General features: G+C 44.0%; 2 protein-coding genes across 2 annotated transcripts in view; one reads left to right on the forward strand and one right to left on the reverse strand.

Annotated features, from left to right (window-relative positions):
- Positions 1-3,048: 3,048 nt before the first annotated feature.
- On the forward strand, positions 3,049-9,281 carry GINS2 (GINS complex subunit 2). Its single transcript, XM_020989233.2, has 5 exons — positions 3,049-3,242; positions 4,948-5,062; positions 7,130-7,229; positions 8,139-8,265; positions 8,666-9,281. Exons 1-5 carry the CDS (start codon positions 3,153-3,155, stop codon positions 8,789-8,791), a joined length of 558 nt encoding a protein of 185 aa, XP_020844892.1. The 5' UTR covers positions 3,049-3,152; the 3' UTR covers positions 8,792-9,281.
- Positions 9,282-11,446: 2,165 nt separating this feature from the next.
- Positions 11,447-24,772, reverse strand: part of GSE1 (Gse1 coiled-coil protein) — an 804,746-nt gene continuing 791,420 nt past the window's right edge. Inside the window, 5 exon segments of the mRNA XM_020989231.2 lie at positions 11,447-15,909; positions 17,357-17,460; positions 19,362-19,643; positions 22,902-23,264; positions 24,322-24,435. Of these exon segments, the coding sequence (XP_020844890.1) occupies positions 15,775-15,909; positions 17,357-17,460; positions 19,362-19,643; positions 22,902-23,264; positions 24,322-24,435 (998 nt within the window). The 3' untranslated portion in view covers positions 11,447-15,774.

Here is a 24,772-nt window from a genome sequence, read left to right on the forward strand (position 1 = left end):
AGGGGGGAAAAAAAGAAAGTTACAGGATAACTGTTATATATTTGAAAGGAACAGCAGGTTGTACATAATGGATCTGCAGTTTCAGGGCAATCTTTTTTTTCTAATCTACTTTGTTATGGAAATGCTTGTTTTACTTCTTAAGTTTAGAATGAAAAAAAAACATGCAAAAAAAAAGTAAAAAGAAAACATAATGCCTTCTCAGGCCTAGGTGGGCCTCTAGCACCCTCTTTCTCTGATTTGTTTATTTAGATTATAACTAGATCAAAAAGTACCTGGGGGGGGGTGTGTAAGGAGACTGGAAAGGTAGGAGGGCATTAGGTTATGAAGGGCTTTGAATACCAAACAGAGCATTTTATATTTGATCCTGGAGGCAATAGGGAGCCACTGGAGTTTATTGAGTGTGTGTGTGTGTGTGTGTGTGTGTGACATGATCAGACCTGCCCTTTAGGATTTCACTTTACTGGCTGAATGGTGGATGGATTGTAGTGGGGAGAGATGAGGCAGGAAGAACCCACCAACAGGCTATAGCAGTAATCAAGGCATGAGGATCTGCAGTGTCAGAGGGGAGAAGGGGGTGAGCTCAAGAGATGTCCCAGAGTTGAAACCAGCAGGCCCCGGCAACAGCTTAGATATTGGGGGAGGGGAGGAAGGGAGGGAGGGTGAAGAGTCCAGCATGACTCCTAGGTTGTGCGCCTGAGACACTGGGAGGATGGTGTTGCCCTTTAAGTAATAAGAAAGGAGAAGAGGAAGGTTTAGGGGGGGAAAGATAATGAGTTCATTGAGTTTAAGATGTCTACTGGACATCCAAGGGCAACTAAGTGGTGCAGTGGATAGAGTACCGGCCCTGAAGTCAGGAGGACCTGAGTTCAAATCTGGCCTCAGACCAAAACACTTGACACAAGCTGTGTGACCCGGGGCAAGTCACTTAACTCCAATTGCCTAAAAAAAAAGGAGAGAAAAAAAAGGAAAAAAAGAGAATAGTACTGGATATCCACTCAGAGATGTCTGAAAGGCAGTTGGAGAGGCCAGACTGGAGGTCAGAAAAGAGTTTGGGACAGGGCAGGCAGACTTAAGAATCATCAGCAAAGGGATGGTAATTAAATCTTTGTTGATGAGATCACCAAGTGAAGTAGTGTAGAGGGAGAAGATGCCCTCTGGGTGTTAGTCACACTGCCATGTTTCCTAACCACCCCCAACCACAATCTGCTTCTGTCCTTTATGTGTCCAGGCTCCATTCTGGCCCTCCTCACATGGCTCTCCCCTGGAACAAGCCTCATCCCAGGAGAAACTCAGACTCACCCTCTGGCTCTGACAGCTGAGATTTTTTGCCTTCATGAAAGCCTTTCCAGATGCCCTTGATGTGTGACTTTCCCCCAGGAGGAGGTAAGCCCCAGGAGGGCAGGGATTGCTTTGCTAGCTTTTATCTCAATTCCCAGCACTTAGCATATTGCCTGACACATAGCAAACCCTGCTATCTATCTGGGGTGTATGGGGCACTCAGGGAGGACGAGCACCCCTGGTGTAAGAGCTGCTCATCCACCTGTCACCCAACTCTGGCCTGTGGCTCCAAGAAGCTGTAGCATGCACCGTGGCCACACCCGAGTGAAAGCTTCTCAGCAGACGGGCTAACCCAGGTTGAGGATAACCACCAGCTCTCAAACCTCACAGTGTGTCGGGGGAGTGTCTACTCCAAACCTATAAAGACTTCCCCCTGCCTGAGTGGGAGGATGAAAACAATTTATTCCGATGGCCATGAAGGGGGAATGAAGCAGGCGCTGTAGAGCGCTTAGAGCTGGTCAGACATCAAAGACGCCAAGGTCAGCCACTGCACCTCGGGCCATCACCAGTAGTCCTGACTTCTGTCCTGCCACGGGACTTCGATGACTTTGGAACAGAGAGGGAGGCTGATGACTTTGTGCATCTCTGCCTGCCTCACTTAAATCTAATTTTCGAGGTATCACCCATGATTTTATATCTTTTTTTTTCTTACTAATGCCACGATTTCTCTTCTTTGCCTGAGGTTCACCTTACTGTTCTGGTCTGTTTTCTCATGGTGACTTGTTTTCTCTCTCTGGCAGGGAGATCTGGGACCTTTTAATCCTGGTCCTCTTCGAAAATGAAGGATGAACAACGCTTAGTAAATATCTATCAATCTAGATATTTGGGATGCACGCACTCCTCCCCTCTGTCTTTCTTGACTCACTTTGCGCTGACGGTGCAGTTTACCTCTGGCAATCTCCTTTATTACCAAACATAGCAAGGAGTCACTTGTTAACTGTGCACTGGATTCAATCTTATTTGTATCTTCATTTCACTGAGGAGGGAACTGAAGCTTAGAGGCAGGAGGTGGTTTGCCCCAAGCTCACACAGCTAGTCGGGGTCATGAGGCTGGATTTGAACCCAGGTCTTGCTGTCTCCAACAGAGCACGGCTCCCACGAACTTCATGCCCAAAGGCAATGTCGCTGCAGGACCGCTCCTGGTCTAAGGGAGGCTGGGTTGGGTCCCAAAGGTCACTCCTCACTCCTCGGGGCATTAGTGCTGGGCTAGACACTTGCCCAAAGGGGTTGGAACAAATGCAGAGGCCAAGGGCTGAAAACCTCAATCTTTCTTCTGACTTGGGGTTCAGTAATATTTTGGGGGCCCTTGGAGAGAAGTCAGCGTGGGAGAGTGGAAAGAGCAGTGGACTGGAAAGGTCGGAGGCAAAACCCGAACTCAGGTCTTCCTGACTCCCAGGCTCCCCAGCGCAGGCCCTCTGCGCCCCTCGCTGCAGCGTTCTTCCCCTCTGCGCTCTCTGTCACTGCTGCAGAGTGTGCGGAACAAGAACGAATCGGGACCTCGGGCCGGCACTCGCAGCTCTGCGGGGAAGCCCCCGCACTCGACACCCGGAGGAGACAGCGCCGGCGCCCCGCAAGCGCGAGACGCAAACCCGGAAAAGCCGGGCCGACGAAGGAGGCGGGGCGCGCGCTCGTCCAATCCCCGAGACGGTGACGTCACCTCCCCGCCCCGAGGCCTGCGTCGTCTCTCCTCCTGATAGGTCCTCCTGAGGCTCCTCGCGTCAGGGGGCGGGACGGTCGGAGTGGCGGGAAGTTGGCGGCTCCGCCCTCAGCCTCTGACTCCGGGGTTCTGATCCAGAGGACCCGGGACCGGACCCATGGACTCGGCTGAGGTGGAGTTCCTGGCCGAGAAGGAGATGGTCACCATCATCCCCAATTTCAGCCTGGACAAGATCTACCTCATCGGGGTAATCGGATGCCGGGCCTACCCCCCCCGCGTGCCTCAGTGTTCCCCCGCTCCCCTCCCCCTCCCGTGCCTCAGTTTCCCTTCTCCCCTCCTAGTCCCTCAGACCTCTCCAGCCCCGCAGCCTCCCGGGACTTCGGTCTCTTCTCTGCCTTTGCGCCCCTCCTCCTCCTCCCTCCCGAGTATCCGTTCTCACCCCCAATCCCCGGGTCTCAGGGTCGGGGGTCTCCTCCCTTAGGACCCCCTCCCCGGACTCGGGCGTCTCCTCCCTGGAGCCCTCCCTCCTACCTTGGAACTCCTCCTCTGGCCCAGATACCACCCCTCCCCTGCCCCTTTCTTCCCTTCCCCCTTCCCCCTTCTCCCCCTCCTCCTGTCTCTATCTCTTTCTCTGTTCCCTCCCCTCCCCCTCCTGTCCCGTCCCCCTTCCCCCTCATTTTCCCCTCCCCCTCTATCTCTCTCCCTCCCTCCTTTTCTTTCTCTGTCTCTCCTTCTCTCTCTTTCTCTGTCTCTCTCTCCTCTCTCTTTCTCTCTTTCACTGTCTCTGTCTCTCTCCTCTTTCTCTCTCTCTCTCTCCTCTCTCTTTCTCTCTTTGTCTCCTCTTTCTTTCTCTCTTTCACTGTCTCTGTCTCCTTCTCTCTCTCTCTGTCTCCTCTCTCTCTCTCTGTCTTTATCTCTTCTCTCTCTTTCTGTCTCTCTCTCTCCTCTCTCACTGTCTCTGTCTCTCTCCTCTCTCTCTTTCTCTATCTCTCTGCCTCTCTCTCCTCTCTCTTTCTCTATCTCTCTTTCTGTCTCTCTCTCCTCTCTCTTTCTCTGTCTCCTTCTCTCTCTCTCTTTGTCTCCCCTCTCTCTCTGTCTTTGTCTCCTCTCTCTTTCTCTGTCTCTCTCTCCTCTCTCTTTCACTGTCTCTGTCTCTCTCCTCCTCTCTGTCTCTGTCTTCTCTCTCCCTCTCTCTCTCTTTCTCTGTCTCTCCTCTCTCTCTTTCACTGTCTCTGTCTCTCTCCTCTCTCTCTCTGTCTCTGTCTCTCTCTCTGTCTCTGTCTCTCTCTCTCTCTCTCTCTCTCTCTCTCTCTCTTTCTCTGTCTCTCTCTCCTCTTTCTTTCTCTCTTTCACTGTCTCTCTCCTTTTCTCTCTTTCTGTCTCCTCTCTCTCTTTCTCTGTCTCTCCTCTCTCTTTCTCTTTCACTGTCTGTCTCTCTACTTCTCTCTCTCTCTTTCTCTGTCTCTCTCCTCTCTCTTTCTCTGTCTCCTTATCTCTCTCTCTCTATCTCTGTCTCCTTCTCTCTCTTTCTCTCTCTTTATCTCTCTCTCCTTTTTCTCTTTCACTCTCTCTCTCCTTCTCTCTCTGTCTCTGTCTCCTTCTCTCTCTCTCTCTCCCCTCTCCCTCTCTCTCTCTCCCCCCTCCCTCCCTTCCTCCCCCCCTTTCCTCTCCCCTCCTTTCTCCTCTTCTCTTTTTTCTCTACCCCTAATAGAAATTGTAGGTTTGAGGGAGACTTCCTGGGAATAACAATAAGTTGTTGTTGTAGCCTAAGCTGTAGCTATATTTGGACCCTCAGGAGAAGTGTCCAAGCCTGCTGGATGGCGGGGCCCTTTTGGAGGATTTTATAACTTTTTTTTCTTACTAATGCCATGATTTCTCTTCATTTGGCTGAGGTTCACCTTACTGTTTTGGTCTCTGTTTTCTCATGGTGCCTTGTTTTCCATCTCTGGCAGGGAGATCTGGGACCTTTTAATCCTGGTTTACCTGTGGAAGTACCTCTTTGGCTGGCGATGAACCTGAAACAGAGACAGAAGTGTCGAGTGATTCCTCCTGAGTGGATGGATGTTGGTAAGGATGGTGGCTAAAGGTGCCTGAAGTCTAGTTAGAAGCTGAGGATGGAGAGAACTGATTGGATTATGTCTTAAGTGGTGGGGTCTCTGCCCTTGGTTGGGCAGGTGCTTATCTCATTACTATCTACTGAACTTCAGCACTTAAGTAACCCTTGCATTCTTGTTTAATTTCTGTATCCTTGAGGAAGTCACAGTTTCTGTCTCGATTTTATAGTGTAAGTAATATTATTCCTTTATATATACTGACATGTCTACATGCGTGCTTTAGGTGTACACTGAGGCTCAGAGAGCTGGAGGAACTTTCCCAAGATCCCCCAGCATGAAAAATGACAAGGACAGAGGAGTCAAAACTGGGTCTGCTGACTTCATGTACAAACTCTGTTGCCTCCCGTGGAGGAGGAGAATGTTTACAGCACTGCCGTTAGGATCAGAGCTGTCTTTCCTGACGGGTGCAGGTCAATCATTTGTCAAAGAGGGATTCATTACTGCTCACTCATTTCCAGCCATTTGATCTAAGGATGGCCCTCGTCGTGTATAATTTAGGTTTTAAACCTTGGAGGTTTTGTTCGCCAGGAGAAATGGAACCAGGATAAAAGGAGTCTACTGCTGTTGTTGCCCTGAGTGCTGGGCGTGGAGTCAGGATGACCTGGGTTCAAATTTGACCTCAGCTACTGACTAGCTGGGGATCCTGGGGTTTCCTGAACTGTGAAATGAGGATCACGGTAGCACCTACCTCAGAGGGTTGGTGCAAGGATCAAACGAGATCACATTTGTGAAGGATAGCACAGTGCCTGGCACTTAGTAGGTGCTTTATGAATGCTTCTTCCCTCCTGCTTCCTAGAGAAGTGTCTAGCTGAAGCAGTCCCAAACCAGTTGGGGCAAGGCTAAATGTCTGTGCTTCTTAGCACAGAAGTGGAAGGCATGTCTCCTTTCCCATATTTTTGTTGGGTTTTTTTAGGCAATTGGGGTTGTGACTTGCCTAAGGTCACACAGCTAGTAAGTGTCAAGTATTTGGTCTGAGGCCTTACTTGAACTCAGTGAACTCAGGTCCTCCTGACTTCAGGGCCAGTGCTCTATCCACTGCTCCACCTAGCTGCCTCAAGGGGCCTTTTTTTAAAAGCATCATTGAGGGCCATTGAGGTATTGCTTCCCATGAAGATTCCACCCCAGGCTAGGGCTATGGAGCCACATGGCGTGGCACTGGTTGGGAGTTGGAAGATTTTCATTCTAAGCCCAGTTCTGATATCAATAGCTGTGAGAGCTGACAGGACCCTTAACTGCCATTTCTTCATCTAAAATGAGGGGGTTGGAGTAGATGACCTCCGAGGTCACCTTGGCTCCATATCCCAATACCAGTGCTCTCCTGGAGAAGGACTGAATTCACTTGTGGTCCCTTCCTATGAAAGAGGCTTTGGGAGATTTGGAAAGGAATTGGGAAATTCCTACTTGTGTCCCTGATGCCAAAGGGCAGAGGTTCCTCCTATAGCCTAGTTCAGTAAGGATTCAGTAGCTTGGAGAATTAGGTGCAGAGGTAGTTAGGAATTTTTAAATAAATTATGTCTATCTTATATTTAGAAGCCATAAAGACTTGTTTGACTAGAACAAAAACGTAGTTTCACTGTATCCTTTCAGCATGTGATTATCCTATGTATAGGAGGCTTTGGCAGAGATTGGACCTGGGTGATGTACTAGCATATCTGGGCCAAGTCTCATTGACTTGTTGAAGGAAGAGATAGCCATAACACATAAATATTTTACTGAGGAAAAAGTTCTTATCACTGTTTTTTCCCATCCCAGGGAAGTAGCCACCAGCTACTGTAGTTTGTCTGACACCTCTGATTTTGGAATTGCAATTGTTTTCTGCTTTTCCTCTAACAGTCAAATTCTTAAATTTGGCATAATCTGGGCAATCTGTCCTGTATGAGTCTACTAGTATTTTTTTTAATCAGCCTTTCTGTTTAAGGAAAATGGCCTGAAATAGGCTGAGGAAACAGATGCAATTTTATGATTTTTTTTAAAAAAAGAAATATTGTGAATATGAAACATTTTACACTCTATATTTCAGAAAAATTGGAGGAGATGCGAGATCAAGAGAGAAAGGAGGAAACATTTACCCCAATGCCTAGTCCTTACTACATGGAGCTTACCAAATTGCTGTTAAATCAGTAAGTACTGTCTTTGCGATTTCAATCCATTAAGCATTTACTAATTGCAGTGTTCAGGGCAGGGTGGGGAGGGGAGAAGAGGGATAAAGAGTTATGACATTAGTTCTTGGTTCCAAATGTGAATCATTTCGCTTGCTCCTTCTTACCTGACTTTGGCCATCTTTTCCTCTAACCCCAGCTTCCATTTATTTCCTTCACCCTTCTCACTTTGAAAATTCAGCTTAGATTCACCCTAACCTGAAAGGCTTCTACTTTATATGATTTTCTTTACTCTTCTTTTTACATAGCAAAGGGATGCTATGATGCTAATTTTTACTTTATTCTTTTGCATTTGTTAACATTGTTTTGTGTTTGGTTTCTTTGAGGGCAGGGATCACATTTTCTGTTTGTTCTATTCCCCTTCACACCTCTGGCACTGAGTGCCACGTCCTTAGAGGGTGGCCATTAATAATGGCTAGTTAACAACTACCATCCCCTCCTTGAGCCAGCCTTTGAAACGCATAATGTTCTCAGTACAGACTCTTGACACACTGAAATTACTAAAGCTGAGCTTGACAGCTAGAGAAGCTTTACTTTAAATCTCAAGTGTATTAGAATGTGAAGTGTGGGACAGGTAAGGAGATGTTCTTGTCCTGGGCAGTTGCTTTAACAAAAAAGGAACTCCACTGATGATTGGTCTAAATTGGACCTGGCCACTTGGCACTAAGCTTGTTAGATCCTTACATTTTAAAAGTACACAATTCAATACTAAGTGGGTCAAAGATAGTTAGCATCTTTCTCTGAAGTCTTGGTAATATTGCTTAGACAAGGGCAGGGAACCTTCAGCCTTGAGACGCCACATGGCCTAAAGGTTCCCCACCCTTGGCCTAGGACTTTGTACCTGTTCTGATGCATTTTTGCCTCCTGTAGTGCTTCGGATAACATCCCCAAAGCAGATGAGATCCGGACCCTGATTAAGGATATGTGGGATACTCGAATAGCTAAACTCCGGGTGTCTGCAGACAGTTTTGTCAAACAGCAGGAAGCACATGCCAAGGTATATATACATACATATAGTAAGACATTTTTCATGGATTCATTTTATTCTGGGACTACATCAGCTGTTTGGGGGGGGAAAAGGCTGAGATTCTTGTGTCTATGAGTACCTAGACTTTGTGTAGTTCCATACTGAATAGGGGTATAATTTGGTCACTTTCATAGTAGCCAAGGTTTGAATGAAACCAAACATCAGGTTTTTTTTCATGAATACCTTGATTCTGTTGAACGATATTAGTTTTACATGTTGTAGCATGGCATTTGGGTATGACTTTTGCAGACAGAATGTGCCTTTTGTACTTTTGGCTTGGTTTTTGCAATGATAAGTTTCTTACTTTTACCTTTATCCCTCAGATTTATAGTAAACATATTACTCATTGTCTTTTTTTCTTGCCCTTTAGCTCGATAACCTAACTTTGATGGAGATCAACACGACTGGAGCATTCCTCACAGAAGCCCTAAATCATATGTACAAACTCCGTACAAACCTCCATCCTGCACAGAGTGCTCAGTCTCAGGACTTTTAGAGGAAAACATTGTAGCAAGAGAGACCTCCTTAAGTTTTGTAAGATTGAGGGTAGGCAGCGGAAAGGAAGCTAGTTTGGTACCTTGCCCACTTTTCAGGAATGAACTTCCTGTAGTTGGGAAGTTCTCAGAATGTCAAGAGCACATGTAGATGACAAAGGGCAGAGTGTCACCCTTTCCTTTTCAGTAAGAGAAGCAACAGGTGTGAGACTGGACATTAATCATCGGGCCTCCTCTCACTTTCAGAGGGTATCTTTGGGTCCACGTTTATTTTGCGTAGCCCTGTTGCAAAACAATTTCTTCTCCCTGGCAGATCCCGTTCACCCCCACCTCCCACCCCTCGCTCTATCCTGCTGAGATGAGTGGTGGTAGAGAATTTAGATACTGTTGTCTCAAGGTTTTTGACTTCACCCTTTCCTTACCAGCAGGATGTTATTTCTCATTTTTATAAGATGCCAGTGGCACAATAATGAAGGTGCGATTTAGAATTTCCTTCTGTCTATTTTGTTTCATTTTCTACTGGCCTAACATCATCTTAACAATTTCATTGTTAAGTTAGACTTAGAAAGATGGCACATTGGGACCATCTTATTGGATTGTTACTGATGCTCATGTGTTGCGGTTTTGCTTAGGCTCCTTCTGGTGAAACGTGTAGACTGAATCAGCCTCAGAAATGGCAGAATGGTTTGGGGGGTTTGCCCAGTATGACAGTAATGTAGTCACTTGGCTGTTGTGTCAAGATGGTTCAAAGAGCCAGACCAACCATTTCATTATTAGGTCATTTTAAAGTCTAAATTGGATTGCACGCAAAACAACACTTGGTTGTTTGCCAGTAAACTTGTAAAGTCTTCTGTCTGTTTGGACTTGAATGGGCTTTTCCCTTTGCCCTTGCTGAATCAGCTAGTAGACTATTAATTCTGTAACAAGCACAGCACAGAATTGGGGCCTTAGTAAATCTATCCCCACTTCTGATAGGGAATCGAGAGAATGGCTTTTGGCTGCAGGTGGTCAAGGTTCAGACGGCTAACCTCTCACAGCCTATTTCCTTGGTCAAATGGGGATAATAATAGCACCTTGCTCCCAGGGTGGTTGTGGGGATCAAATGAGATAGTTTTAAAGCACTTTGCAAAAAACACTGAAGTGCTATATGCTAGCCCTTATTTTTAAAGAATGTTCCAGTTTCAAATAATAGTGATGAGCGTCTAACCAAAAATTACCAGTCAAAATCACTAGTGTTAAAATGCAGATGTGGGAAATGTCTGGAGACCATGTTTGACAGGTGGTTCTGAATCTCAGGAAATGAAAACAAGTTCCTCAGGGACAGAGATTGTCATCTTTGCATGACGCTTTCCTAGATCACAGTACAGTGCGCTGCAGAATGCTTACCGCTGGTGGCTGAAAGCATCTAGCAGCTGCGTGGCACACAGAAGGTGCTTATTTAATACGTGCTGACTGACTGTAACACTCCTAGTTCTCCAAAGGTTTCCACGTTAGAAAAGTCACGAAGGCACCTGTGACTAGGCGGGTAGGGCCAAGGTCACAGGCCAGGGTCCTTCTTTAACCTGCATGACTAACTTTGTAAACTTCCAAGTCAGCTGTTACACTTTAAAAGGAATTCATGAAGAAGCATTCTCTCCACTTACCTACCCTCTCTGGTGCATGTTGGTTTGTCAAAAGCAGTTTGGGATTAGGAAGAAAAATCGGTATGCTGCTCCCATCAGCTGGAGGAAAATTGGTAGCTAAGCAATTGCTCCATAGTCAGTTCCCAAGCCTGTGGTCAGAAGCAGCATTATTTCACAAATTCTGGAGGTGAGGCTGCCAGTTCCTAAACAAAACCCCCAAATAAACTATCGTGAGTATTTAGTTGAATAACTGATGATGCATGATCAGTAATTTAGCAGCTTGCAAAACAGACTTGAGATGAGGGTATGGAGGCTTCTGAAAGGGCTGTACACTGCCACCTAGTGGCCAGTGACTTAAGTACCGAGGATGGCTGACGAGTACATCCTTGTACATCATCTACTACGCAAGCTTGTTAATTCCCAAAATATTTCTACTTTATGAATTCAAAGTCAAATACTACTTGTAGGCACTATAGGAATCACACCCCAGTTCCATTTTTCTTTGCTCTAAAACTATGGTTTCATGTCTGATTTTCATTATTCCTTTGACCTTGGGCTAAGATTCATCAAATCTTTATTGAACCAGGTGTAATACATTGTACAGGACATAAACATATGAATGTAAGACTTGCCATCTTTCTAGTTGTATGGAGTCAAGTGTTTTGTGACTAATTTTATTGGGCTGGCAGCTGTCATGTGGACATTTACTAATAAGTATGTTGACTGGTTTATGTGTCATCTCACACGTCACCTTTTGGAATAAATCATGAGCAAAAGAAGTTCCTGGCCTTTATCCCAGCTCACTCTCATTCCCATATTTTAGGATTACATCCTTTGTTATACTGGCTTTTTGGAGTGGAGGGAAGCATATTCAAGAACTGGCATGTCAGAATATCCCTGTTTTCCGATTTTTGTCTTTTTTACCAGTTTCTAAAATAGGAAACCAAGTCTGAGTCATAGTGGAGCCGTTGAATGGTTGGTGAAGGCCCAAGCTGGTCCTTCGTAACGCTTTAATCAGAAAATAATCCTCAACACTGATTTATGAAGATTTTATTTTTTGGATGTTGTCAGAAATTACAGCAATATATTCATAAATACCTAATTACTACATTCAACAAATAATATATTACAATACAATTAATTCAAACAAGTACACTTAGAACAGGTTTAATTTCACAGCATCTAAACTGCCCCCCTGTTGACTGAGGTGCCCTTCCTCTTCCCATGTACTGATTTACTGCTCTAGGAATTATGCACAGGGTACATACAAATCACAACCAATCAGCATGGGCTTTGGGTCAAGGCAGAATGAAGAATTCTTAGAGTAAAGCACAGGGTCCAAAAGTTGGGGAAAGGCTACCAAAGGATTAAGAAAAAAAAAGAATCAACAGCGTTTGTTACTTTAAAGAGTATAGGAATTGCTGCAAGTGGCTAATATACAGTCAAGAGTGCTAGAATTGGCGCGTGTTGACCATCTCCATCTAGTGGCAGCTCCTTGAAATCTTCCTGCAACTTAAGAGATAACTTGGAGTGGATACATTTATAACAAGATTTTTTTTTAAATGGGTCCTCTTTGAAATTCAGCTCTTCATAAATATGGCAACTGTGGGGCAGTACAATGTTTTTAAAATGCCGTTCATAAGTGAATTTGAATCACAGCTTCATGTATTTCTAGAGTAATGAAATTAATTTCCTTAAAAGGGCAACTTACTGATTTCTCCAACTGAAGCCCCTGATTGAGATTATTCCAAATTAATGTCACCTCTTCTAACATACGAAAGTGACTGAAGGTGACATCTTGGGTTACTCTCATCTTTTCTGAGACAACTGATAGACATCAGCTGTTCCTTTGGAAATTGAACTACCATAAGTGTCTTACTTCTATAGCAGAGCCAGCCATGTGTTGCTTCCAGAATGTCTGTTTGCAATAGGAAAATCACATCATTGGGATGTAAGTCCAAGGAATGAAGAAGCCTCAGGAGTATTCTGTTTTGTTTCAATTTGGGGGTGAAGTGCAAATATCTATCTAGCTGCTGGACCTTATGATGCAGTTGTTTTCATCACTGTACCCTTAAGGAGTTTGGGTTGCAGTCTTATTTCTGCAAAAATGACGTGCCATTTCTAGTTGCTAAAGACCAGTCTCTATATAAATCGTGAAAAAGGGAGCATCATTAAATCTAGAGCCAATCACGATAAATATCTGAACTTTTACTATTTTGTATTCTAAAGTTTTTTTCTTCTGCTTTTCAATCCATCTCAAGGAGAAATTAAAAAGCTTCCCAATTTTGTATTTTGTCAGTTTTTCTCACAGCCAAATTAAAAACATACTATGGACTGCCATATTCTCACATTTTTCAGAATAGAAATGTATGAAAATAATTGTAAATCATTTCTGTGTCAGTGCTGTTCTAAACATGACCAGGGGGAAAACCCATCAGGGTATTTACACATTTCAGTAATGTGTTTTTTATTTCAATAGTTCCTCATCCTAATGGTCATTGCTGTTCTATGGGTTTCGATTTTCTTTTTGAGGAAGAAGAGTATTCAGAGACCTACATAAGGAAATGGGCACCGAAAGCTCAGACATCAAGCTGAGACTCAAATGCCAATCAGAAACAAGGGAAGTCAAAGCTCTCTTGATAGTAGAGTAGTCTCAACCCCATCTATTAATCAACAGGTACCTTTGGAAACCATACCATCTCTTGCCTGCTGTTATACCAGGATGGTGAAAGTGAGAGTTCATTCAAGGTAAGAGCTAACAAAATATTCCTCAAAGCCTGGAACTGGTGGCCAGATAAACTAAAATGAAGTGTGTTCTAGGCTAGCCCCATTCCTTGAAGTCCTTTGCTGTCCTTTCCCTCTTCCATGATGTCACAGGCCTACGAGCTGATAAACCTTCCCCTGCCCAGTTTCCTTCAGCCAAGGCTATGGCTAGCCCACAAGTTAACAACAAAAAAAAAAGGACGAGTTTTTCCATGGACTGTGGAAAAGGGCTCTGGAGCAGAGCCAGCAGCGGAAAAGGCCCCTCCCTCAGAAATTCCAGACTAGATAACAGCAAGCAGATTTTGTTCTGGGAAGTACATTGATACTTTTTGCCCTCGTCTTTGGCAAATTAGCTCCTTTACCTCCAAGCTCCACCTACAGAGTACATGGCAAATTTCACAATGTCTTTTGAGGGAAGGAGGTATACAAGTACAGCCTTTCATCTCTCTTCAAGTAATGTCTCTGGAAAGGAAGGTTCTTGTTGACTGCTGATAATACTGGCGGCCCTTTTTGTCTGAGTTTGCTAATAACTGGAAGATTCCTGGCAAACATACAAAACAAACTGTGTAGGAACAGATAAAACCATGTTAATGCCATCTGCTAGAAAGCTGTATCTATACTGAGAAAAGATCGGGACACCCTTTACCAATTGAAGAGCAGCATTCCAAGCAACTCAACTGCTCACTAGCTAACTGGGAAAGTTCAAACATCACAAATCGACAAGACCACTCTGTCTTCTGCTATACATCCCCAAAACATTCTGTTCTCTGGGAATGGGATCCCTCTTTCCAACCCAATTTCCCCATCCACAGTGAATCTGCCCAAACAATGCAGAGATGGATGAAGGCTAAGGCAAGATAAAAGAATCCCCTCTCCTGTTCTGTACAGTTACAGTTCTTCCTTCATGTTTCTAGCCTCTCCTGCGCTTGCCATATCCATTAAAAAGGAAGAGGAGTTCAGATCAGACATTATGTTACCTCTATGTTTAGGCTCTTTAAAAGCTTTTAAAACTTTGCATCTAAGTGAAGCTGCTAAAGTTTTCTACTTTGCACCTGCTCAGATTGCTGTAAGACATCATAGATTTAGATCACAGAACATTTACTTCCTGAAAAGGTCTCTGAAAACACACACACACACACACACACACACACACACACACACACGCACGCGGTCGCACAAAACACACAAAAGTAATTTTTAATCTTGTTCCCAACACAGACTATCCCCTCCTCACTCAATAGCAGCTGGTCATATTTGCAATTTACTTTCCAAGTGCTGGAAAAAAAATAACAACAACAGAAAGAACAGAGGAAGGGAAGGAGGGAGGTTAGAAGTGATGCATGGCTTTTGAAAGAATTCTCTGGTACAACACAAGTTGAAAATGAATTGACAGCATATGCGCCAGTGGAAAGCTTTTACTTTGCCTCTTAAAAAATTCTTTAAAATGCTTCAATATTTTAATGTTCTGACCAGCAGCGGTACAAACACTAAAAGCAAGATTTTTTTTTTTGCCAAAAACAAAAAACGAAAACAAAAATAGAACCAAAAAAAAAAAACAAACCCAAAACAGGAAACCAACCCCCAAACCAACCCTCCCCCAAAACCACATATTAAAAATGGCAGGCTTTTTATAACAATAATTAAAGTAATAAAAACATACAAAACTTTGTTTTTTTTTTTTAATATATATACACAGTACAAGGCCGAAGCACCTTTTTGACTTTTTTTTTCTCTCAAAATTTGTGTTTGTATGAAAACATAACCCACTGAAGTAACACAACATTGTGGGTCTGTGTGTGTGTGTGTGTGTGTGTGTATCTGTATAGTTCTGTACAATAACACCCCCCCTGCCCCTCCCCATAATAAAAAGGTACCCTCCATTTGTTTATTCATTTTATTTTTTGATAAGTGCATTTCCAGTGGGAAAGCCTTAGGGAAAGTCTCAAGTACTGTGGCTTGGTTTGCTCCCAGGACATGATGCTCTGAAGATAATTACTTGAGTAATTGAAATGAACAATCCTGTCACTTACAATGCACCCAATCTCCTCTCCAACTGAAGAAAGCCATATACTTGTGGGGTAGACGGAGGCCAACTCCATCCTTACTGAGCAGAAATTCAGTTCTTTTAGTACTAATATGGCAACAGAAAGAATACAGAATTGGTTTGATCCAGTCAAGTGCAGATAGGCACTCCTGGAACACTGAATGGGTCTTAGTGTTGGTAATGAAACCTTCATCTTCATCTTATATATATATATATATATATATATATATATATATATATGTGTATATATAAAAGCCAAAACAATAAAGGGGGCAATAAAGAACAAAACCAACTTGAAAAGAAAATAAAAGCTATGGGCTTCCTAATTGGGCTGCTTGCAGAATTACAAAGGTGATTCGATTGCATTGCAGTCAAGATTAAGTTTTTTTCCTGGATCCCAGAATCCTTTGCTTCATGCATGGCACATTCTCAAATTCTTTTTCTTTTTTCTTTTTTTTTTTAAGCTTCAAACCTCCCAGTGAAAAATATTAAATATTCAAGGTAATAAAATAGATAATATTTCTATACTATATGTTCGGCCTAGTGCAAGGGAACGTCACCTGGGATATCCCTTGAAGTAACCTCTAGACCACTGCATTGCAGGCAACGCAAGGCACTTTCGTAAGTGATCCAGTTCTGCCTGAAGTCGCTCCCTTTCTGAAACAATCTTCTGTTTCTGATTCCTTAATTCCTGTTGGAGACAGAAAAGAAATTTGCTGTCAAGACAATGTCTACATTGTAAGGGAAACTGCAGCTCCTCTCTCAACAGTGCCAATGCCAATTCAATATTCAAAGCATATGTCAAGGTAACAAAAGCTCTACATTTTTCCAAATACAAAAACAATCAAAAGAACCAAACCTTCCTTATAACTTAACTGTCCTTACCACCACTACCATCTCCAGTCAAAATGGCCACTATTCTTTTACCCGTCCCCGTTCTATTACTGAGTCACTCAGTCTGAACACCATATACTTTCTTTGTCCTCAAGTTGTCAACTACATATTTATGGAAGAGATGAGTGAATGAAAACCACAAGATGCAGAATGAGACACAGTCTGGGACACAACCAGTGCAAGAATTTGTTTTGCTTGAGCACGTATATTTGTTACAAGGGTCTAGGTTTCCTTTTTGGGAGAGGGTGGGGGGGGATGGAGGAAGATGGGAAGAAGAGAAACTAAATGTTTCTTGACTGAAAAAAGAAATGCAATGCCTTTCTTGATCCCTCAGTTCTTAGTGCTCTTTGCCTCCTGGAATTACTTTATTTGTGTGCATACTGTATACCTCTAGTAGAAGGCAAGCCTTCTGAGGGCAAGACTGGTTTCATTTTCATTTTTGTATTATTCTCAACACTGAATACAGCACTGTTCACCTAGAAGGCATAGATATATCTTTTGAACTGTTGGGTTATTAATATGAACTGGGAATAAAATTTTCAGAGGTGAAAGTGTACATAGCTCCAAATGCAATCAGTTTGAAAGGATGTTCCTGTAGGAATCCAAAGCAGTTAGATTTTTATATCCTCTTCCTGTTTTTAAATAACCTGAGCAAAAGAAAGGCATCTTAGCAGGCCCTTTACTGTTAGGGACATGGACATCTGCGCTACCTACCTCATACAACAGGGTATTTGTGAGGAACAAGTGAGAGGGACAACAGGTTTCAGGAAGGAAAGTACTGCATTTGTGGTCCAAAGAGCCGAGTTTGAATCTCAAAAATACCTGTGTGACCTAGCACAATCACTTTCCCTCTCTAGTCCTAGTTCTATCTCCAAAATAAGGGGCTTGGATTAGATCATATCTTTCCTCACCGTCTCAGCCATCATCCCACCTCTAGCACTGAGTATGTATTTTGTAAAATTCCTGTATTTACTTATCTGTGAACATTTTGCGTATTCCTTGGCATAACATAAATCCCTTGAGAACACGGGAAGTCTCACTTTGGTATCTGTTTTCACCAGTGCCTAGCACCTCGCAGGCATTTAATAGATGCTTGCTGATTGAGTGGCTGATTTAAAGACCCTTCTGGTTCTATATCCTATGATCCTTTCAAGATTCTGATGCTTCGTCACCACAGAAGTGTGACAGAAGTAAGTGGGAGCTAGGAGAATCCTCATGCCCACCAGGCCCGGGCACTCACTCACCGCCATGCTGTGTGAGAGCTGCTCTGCTGTCAGACTGAGGGTATAGTGCTGGGCTTCCAGCCGTCTGCACTGGGTCTGCAAAACGTGCCGTTCCAGGTTTTGTTCTGCAATAAGACAAAAGACTTTCACTATTGCCATCAAGCAATCAAAAGCAAGTTTCTGTAATGAGTAGCTTCTTTTCATGTTCTGCTTGGCCAAATAGCAGCCTTGCTCACCTCCCTGGGAAAGAAGGCAAAGTGCTCAGCTTTAATTAGAAAGAGGAACTGTCAAGAAGGAAGTTTCTACAAGTGTAGCCTTCTAAGAGAAGATGACCACAAAGATCAGAGACCTGGATGGCCAGAAGACACAGACCCTGAGGGAATCATTCGGACAGTACAGAGCTGAGGTGAAGGCACAATACCTATTCAAGAGTCTCACCAAGTATTCCCTGTTTTAAGTATCAACCTCTTTGGAGAGTATGGGTTACTGAATCATGCTTTAAAGTCTATCAACATGCGCTTAGGAGACTTTTGTTTCTTAGGCATTTATTCTGAGTGGAAGAAGTAAATAACTGCCCTACACCTGGAAAAAGAAAAAAGGAAAAAACAAAAAAGAAAGACGAACTGTCTTGTTCTGGTCTGGTTTGTCTGTTGATAATCATTTAGGAAGAAAGAATGGGTTATACCAACCCACCAGTCATGATGCCCTTAAAAAAATGTATGATAAAACTCCATCCATACCAGACTCTATAGGCCTGATTCAAAATGACAAGTTGTAGTCATAAAAGGAAAAGTCTGGACATCAGAAACCTTGGGTTCTAATCTCAGTCCTGTCATTAGATAATAACTCTGTGAACTTGGGCATGTAACCTTCAGTTTCCTTCTTTGTAAAATGTAGATGGATGGTCTAAGTGCTTTCTGGTTTTTCAGCTCATCTTTGATAAGCCAGTCTCAGCTTGCCCTCTCTTGGACTTGGGGGTTGGTCAACACCAAGTGTATTTCAGTGGTTATTATCACGTGATCTGCTTGGCAGAAGGAGGAGTGTGTCCCACAAGATTTTCTGGCTAGAAGGGATGTTTGAGATCATCTAAGTATAGGTACGTGTTCGTCGGAACACTTGAAAAGGATGCCAGCCCTGAAAGGAAACAGCCCCTGGCCCCCTTAGGTATGAAGCATGGATGGTCATTGAGCATTCGGGATTCTCTGGGGCTGAAGTGAAACTAGGTCACTTTCCAAAACACAAGTGGCACATGATTAGGACTATATTTAGCAGCCCTCTCTGCAGGTCATTTGGCATTGTCAGATCCCGCCGGGAGCAGGATTCACCTTCATTCGGGCTCCTCCATTACTTCCTCTTAAATAGGGTATGACATTAACTATGAATAAACCCACAGAATAACTTCTGGACAGAGATCAGTCAGGAATCACTTGTTGCCCCCTAGAAATAAAAGATGGTGGTAACGTAGAAGAATGCCGGTGTTTGGGTGCAGTTTTGTCATTAGAAATCCATCCAGAGGAAGCTAGGTGGCACAGCAGATAGAGCTCCAGCCTTGCAGTCAGGAGGACCTGAATTCAAATCTGGCCTCAGACACTTGACACTCAGAAGCTATGTGACTCTAGGCAAGTCACTTAATCCTGATTGCCCCATCCCCCCCCCCAAATCCATCCACTAGGAAGAAGCATGAGAATGAAAAGTCAAAAGAGCTGGGGTTCAATGCCAGCTGCACCCACTATGAGTTACATGATCACAGGCAAGTTATGTGCTCTCTCTGGGCTTTGGCTTCCTCACCTATAAAATGTTTGCATTACCTGACCTCTCTGCGTCATTACCGCTAAATATGATTGATCACACACACACACACACACACACACACACACACACACACACACACACATGTTTATAGCTATGAAGCATTGTATAATTGTTAGGTATTATTACCACCAATATTGTCATTTATTAGTGTGCCCAAATATACAATGGAATCCTCAAATGGTCTGCCAAATTTTAAGTTACCCTATATACTGACCTTCTATATGTTCCTGGTAAGCTTCAAAAATTGCCTCAATCCCTTGCCATTTGGGTCTGGGGGCTTCTTCCTCTTCTTCTTCTTCATCTTCATCTTTGTCTTCCTCCTCTGAGTCTCTGTCCAGCTCCTGGGAAATGGGGCCCTTCCGCACAGATGAGGGCTCCTGCTGCCCATTGTGTTGAGGCATCGCTATCCGGCTGGAGGACTGCAACTCAGGAATGTTGTAGTGGACGGAGGTGTCAACTTTATGGTTCTGCTCGGCAGAAAGCAAGGCTGTACTTCCTGGAACAGAGAGACAAGCCACAAGCTGAGCACCTGTTGATTACAGTGGTTCTCTGCTCAGCGCTCAGGGTGCTAATGGGGCCGGGGTCAATTAGTTTTGCTGGATGATAAGGCCAAAGACAAGGCATCCCAAACATACAGCAGCTGGCTCCTCCCCCACTACCTACACTATTGGGCATGGGGGGAAGAAGGGGGATTGAAAGGGAGGCGGGCAGAAATGCATCACGACTGAAAGGGTACATCCTTCTGACAGTGTCTGTCCTATCACTTTCACCTGTGAAGAGGCACCGTCGTATAGTGGTAAGAAGGACGCTGTACTTGGAGAGTCCTGAGTTCAATTCTGGGTGACCATTCCTCAGTCACTAAAGATCTTCAGAGCTAACACATATCTAAAGCTGGGAATAATATCTATTGTACTTATCAATATATACCATACCTACCCTCCCCCAGAGTTGCTGAGAGGCTCAAATGAGATAGGACATGTAAACCTCAGAGGGCCAAGGATTTGTTAGTGGTGCTTACCATTATGGGACTGTGTTGGCAGCACTGGGGGAGGGCACGTTTGATGCCTTCATTTGCCTTCTAAGTCCCAAATCGAAAGCTAAGGTTTAGGTTCATCAGGACTCATGGTACGTCCAGGTATGAGAGCTTGTTTTCATCCTTGCTAGTACGACGTTCTACCTAAGCTCCTAAATTTGGAGGCCTGGGGCTGGCACTGCCAAAGGCTCACATTCGGGAGGTAAGAGAGCCCCAGCCGGCCAGAAAGGTGGTGGTTTCCCCAGTTCAGTTCTACTTGTCTTCCTACCGAATGGCCTCTGGGAAAGAAGGCCAGAAACTTGTGGGCTTTCCACTGACTAAACAGATTTACACAGCCCTGAAAAACACACCTCAGACTATCATGGGGAAGAGGGAAAAACACAGCTAAAGTCCTAACCAAAAAAGTCATGATAATGAAAATTATTCGGCACACCAGTGAGGTAGAAAAGCCATATTCAACCTATCACAGAATAATGGGAGAAAGGCTCTCCAGAAATGAGAAAAATCACTGTGGTTTCAAAGTCTTCAAAGTGGTTAAAAAAAAAAACTCATGTGACCATGACATAGATTGAAGGTGGAGGGGTAAGGAATAGTGGGTGAACTTCCCCCATCCTTTTCAACGAGACCAATGGTTAGTAACCTTTTAAAGGAGAAGAACCATTTGAGGATAATATTTTTGAGACAAATTTTTGTAGAAATGTACTTTCTATATATTAATTTTTTTAAAAAATTGATGCCAGAGATTTTTATATCTGCGCTGGTTCGTCCACTAATAAAATTGTCTTTAATTTACAGTAACGATAGCTGGCATTTATCTAGCACTTTAAGACTCACAAAGCAATTTAAATTTATTATCGCATTGGATTCTCATAACAATGAGATAAGAACTATGGGTATTGCCCCCACTTTATAGATGAGGAAATCGAGACCAAGAGTAGTTAGTTAATTAATCTGTAGTTATACAACTTATGAATATTAATAGGTGGAATTCAAACTCGGGTTTCTCTGGATTCCAAGTCTCGTTATTTCTGTCTATGGACAAGGCAACAGAACCCAACAGGTTCACCAAGCATTAAGCAAGGTACATAGATGGCCCTTGTAGTTATGCAGGCTAGGAACCAGAGGGTTCCAAGGAGCTCTCCTAGTCTTCTCTTAGCATATAAACAAAGGGAATTACCACATTAGTCATCTTGGATGAGTAGGGAAGCCTGGCCCCAGGCGTAAGACAGAACAAAGTGCTGGAGTGGAAAAGACAAGGAAGATCCTGGAGTGGGGAGTCTGTGCTTCGGGCAGGAGGGATGGGGGAAAGGATCAGAGAAGTAAAGGATTTTGAAACCAAAAGAGATATCTAAGGAACATCTAGTCCAACCTCACTTTTCAGATGAGAAAACCTCTAGGAGTGAAAGATACACATAGATCCTGCCCATTAAAGTCCTTCTTTTGATGGCCCAGCATAACATGGAGGGAAACCTACGGTTTGTGAAGGAATAGCCCAAGATAAGCCCAACAAGCTCTGATAAATTTTACCTAAATGGAGGGCTTTGTGTATGGTTTGGTCAACAGAGCAAGGCAGGGATTGGTTGGAATACAAGTGCTTCCAAGGTGGGAAATTCATTTTTCTTGCTAAGCAAGGTTGTGATCAAGGGATGGACACAAAGTGTCACCACTTAATTGAGACCAAACCACAAGAAAAATGATTTTCTCAAGCATCTCCATGCTAACCATTGGAAAAATTTCACCCCTCTTCCCCCAACATTCATTCATTCAGTGTCGAAAAAAACAAAACCAAACCAAAACCATTTTGGTGCAGTGTAAAGACCATTGAATTTGGTGGTTGAATCCAGGCTCTGTCATTTACGTAAGTTACTGGGCCTCAGTTTCCTCATCTGAAAAATGAAGAAGTGGACCAAATGATCTCCAAGTTCCCTCCCGGCTTTGGTCTATATGTAATCCAATGATCCTACAGTCAGCCTGCTTTCCTTTGCTTTCTTGGTTGTTTCTTTCCTAAACGTTCATACCTTTGTTCTAGAGACTGGAGTTTTTTGCTCCTGGAGTTTGCCGAAGTTTATTTCTTTCTGGAACTAGACCATCAAGGTTTTTTTCTCACATCAAATTAAGCTTTCAAAAAAATTACCACTCAATGCACATTACTAATTACTATATTACCAATGCACTCTTACAGTGGCTTGCTGCATTGGCAGCTGTTTTAGAAACAAAAATTTAGAAAAATCATTAAAGAGTAGGAAAAACTGATCAGAAACAAAGGCTGACACAATTGTCAGCTCTTCAAGTGTTCTAACACCAAAATTTTCAAGGCTCTCCATGGCACGGGATAGCCAGGTCATCTGCTAGATTATAATTTTTTTCTGCTTCTGTGGCCACTGAATAATTAGATCCCCATGTCCCTAGGCTAGTGGACAGAAATCTGGACTAAGGGTTGGCTCCAATGCCTAGGTCTACACAGTCCTGGTAAAAGTCAACTTTTATCTGTCTCTAAGTCCCCCTCTGCTAAGTGGGAAGAGTATTTGCCAGCTAAGGACCTCACTGTGAAGACTGGTGAGTCAATACATGGAAGTATTCAAGGGCTCAGGTGATATAGTCTGCCATAGTTTTCTAGAACCTACAATCAAGTGGCTCCTTGCTGTGTAAACACTAGCTGCTATGGCCCCAAAGCAGAGCAGGGCAAGCCCACTCTTGCCAAGTGGTATCAATCCTCATTACCTTTATGCTTCTGCAAGGCCTTCTGGGTGGACTGAAGCACGGACTCGTGAAACTGGTGCGCAAATTCTTCTGCCATGAAGGCCTCCCAGGGCTTGTTTTTCCCATTCACGCTGTGAGACAGTGGGATGGGGATGTCCTTGGACAAGGAGCCCCGGACATAATGAAGCATGCTTAAGCTCTTCTTCCCGCCATGGGCTTCACTCATTCTGGCCTTCTCTGAGGCTGGATCCCCAACTCTCTGGAGCTCCTGGGGTCTGAGCTGTTCAAGTCTTCCAGGCTCTGCGGCCTTCGGGGCATCAGATAAGGAGGCTGCGGTACTGATGGGTTTATCTGCATCTGCAGCGGCTTGCTGCATCAGCGGCTCTTTTAGAAACAAAAATTTAGAAAAATCATGAAGCACCTACACGATGCAACGTGCTGTAAGAAGCCCCAAGCATATTGGCTAGTGCTCAGTCCCAAGGAGTTACACGTTCTAAAGAGAACAGCTTCCCAGGGGGCTACTCAGAGCAAACGCTTGGAGATGGAAAGGAAGTGGAACGTGAAGGATCAAAAGCTCAGCTGAAGACAGTGACCATCTGTTGAGCCACACCGAGTCCCATTTTGGGAGGTATCAATCTATGCCGTAGGCCAGTCTTCTAGTAAGAAAGGAGTCTGAAGGAGGGATGGGGGTACTTTATGGCCTGGAAAGTGGGAGTCTGTTTATTCAAACTGGCCAACAAAGACTACATCAGGGAGAGAAATAGAGGCATCAGGATGAAGGCAGACGGTGAAGTGACCTGCTCCGATTGGCAGAGCTGAAAGGTGAGTAAGGCAGTAAAGGGAAGAGAAGAGATTAGAAACCAAGTGCCGGAGACACCCAGAGATCTAGACTAGAAGAGGAGAGAGTCAAAGCATCCACGTAGAAGAGGGCAGGTGCAGAGCAGGCAAAGAAGAGACTGATCCAGAGAGTTCCCTTTTTATGGTTGAAAAAATTAAACTGAGAAAAACAACTACATAGGCATCCACTAACACAGAATTAGGCCAGCCTAAAGGTTCACCAGTTTGAGAGATGGGTAATTACTGCAACTCAACTGATCCAGCAAAAGGTAGACCTTTGTGCATTACACGTTTGGTCCAGATCAAAAAGGGCTGTGGGCCCCTCATCCTAGGACAGAGTCCTCACTTCTTAAGCTCCCAGAAGCCCCTCATTTCTCTCAACACCCACCCAGTCAAATGTCCTTGACCTTCAGTGTTTTTAATCACTTACAGAAGCAGGGAAGAATCTTCCCCACTCTTTTAGAACACAGGACTTTTGTACGACAGAATGCTCTTCCATCCTGATGGAGGTAGGACTCAAGGTGAAAAAGGGGCCCAGGGCAGTGTGCCAATCCACACATCCTAGGAGCAGCTTTAGCTGCCCTTCCCCGGCCCTGCCCCTTACCGCTCAGGGAGATAATGGGACTGTCCCTCGTAGCGTTTTTCACTGAGTCTGTCACTGCTGCTGACATTGTCTTCTGTTTCATGGCATGGAGCATTTCAACAAGTTTCTCTTTGTCTGTGAGAAAAGCAGCCTGGGATTAACAAGATTGTTGCATCATACAGGAGAGAGAGAGAGGAAAAGTGGGAATCGTAGCCGCAGGCCATGATCAGCCTTCCAAGAACAGGAAGCCAAGAAAAAAAGAAAAACCAAACCAAACATCATGTGTTAGGTTTGTGTTTAATGCACAGAAACTCCCAACAGAGAGGAGCCCATAGCAGCGAAGGTAATAAAAATCGAATTCTTGACTCATTAACTAACTAGTCTTTCTCGTCTCTACTTCTGTAACCTGGACTTGTACATCAGATGCCTTCCAATAAATCTGTGCAATGACTTAGCAAGATACTGAAGACAC

Source organism: Phascolarctos cinereus, unplaced genomic scaffold (genome assembly GCF_003287225.1).
Source record: "Phascolarctos cinereus isolate Bilbo 61053 unplaced genomic scaffold, phaCin_HiC Scaffold_2;HRSCAF=192, whole genome shotgun sequence".
Taxonomy (NCBI): Eukaryota; Metazoa; Chordata; class Mammalia; order Diprotodontia; family Phascolarctidae; genus Phascolarctos; species Phascolarctos cinereus.

Bases quoted from the DNA above. Each gene is read 5' to 3' on its own strand.
- GINS2 (XM_020989233.2), top strand. From the start codon at position 3,153: ATGGACTCGGCTGAGGTGGAGTTCCTGGCCGAGAAGGAGATGGTCACC. The intron at 3,243-4,947 runs GTAATCGGATGC...CATCTCTGGCAG, and splicing joins ACAAGATCTACCTCATCGGG to GGAGATCTGGGACCTTTTAA. The intron at 5,063-7,129 runs GTAAGGATGGTG...TCTATATTTCAG, and splicing joins TCCTGAGTGGATGGATGTTG to AAAAATTGGAGGAGATGCGA.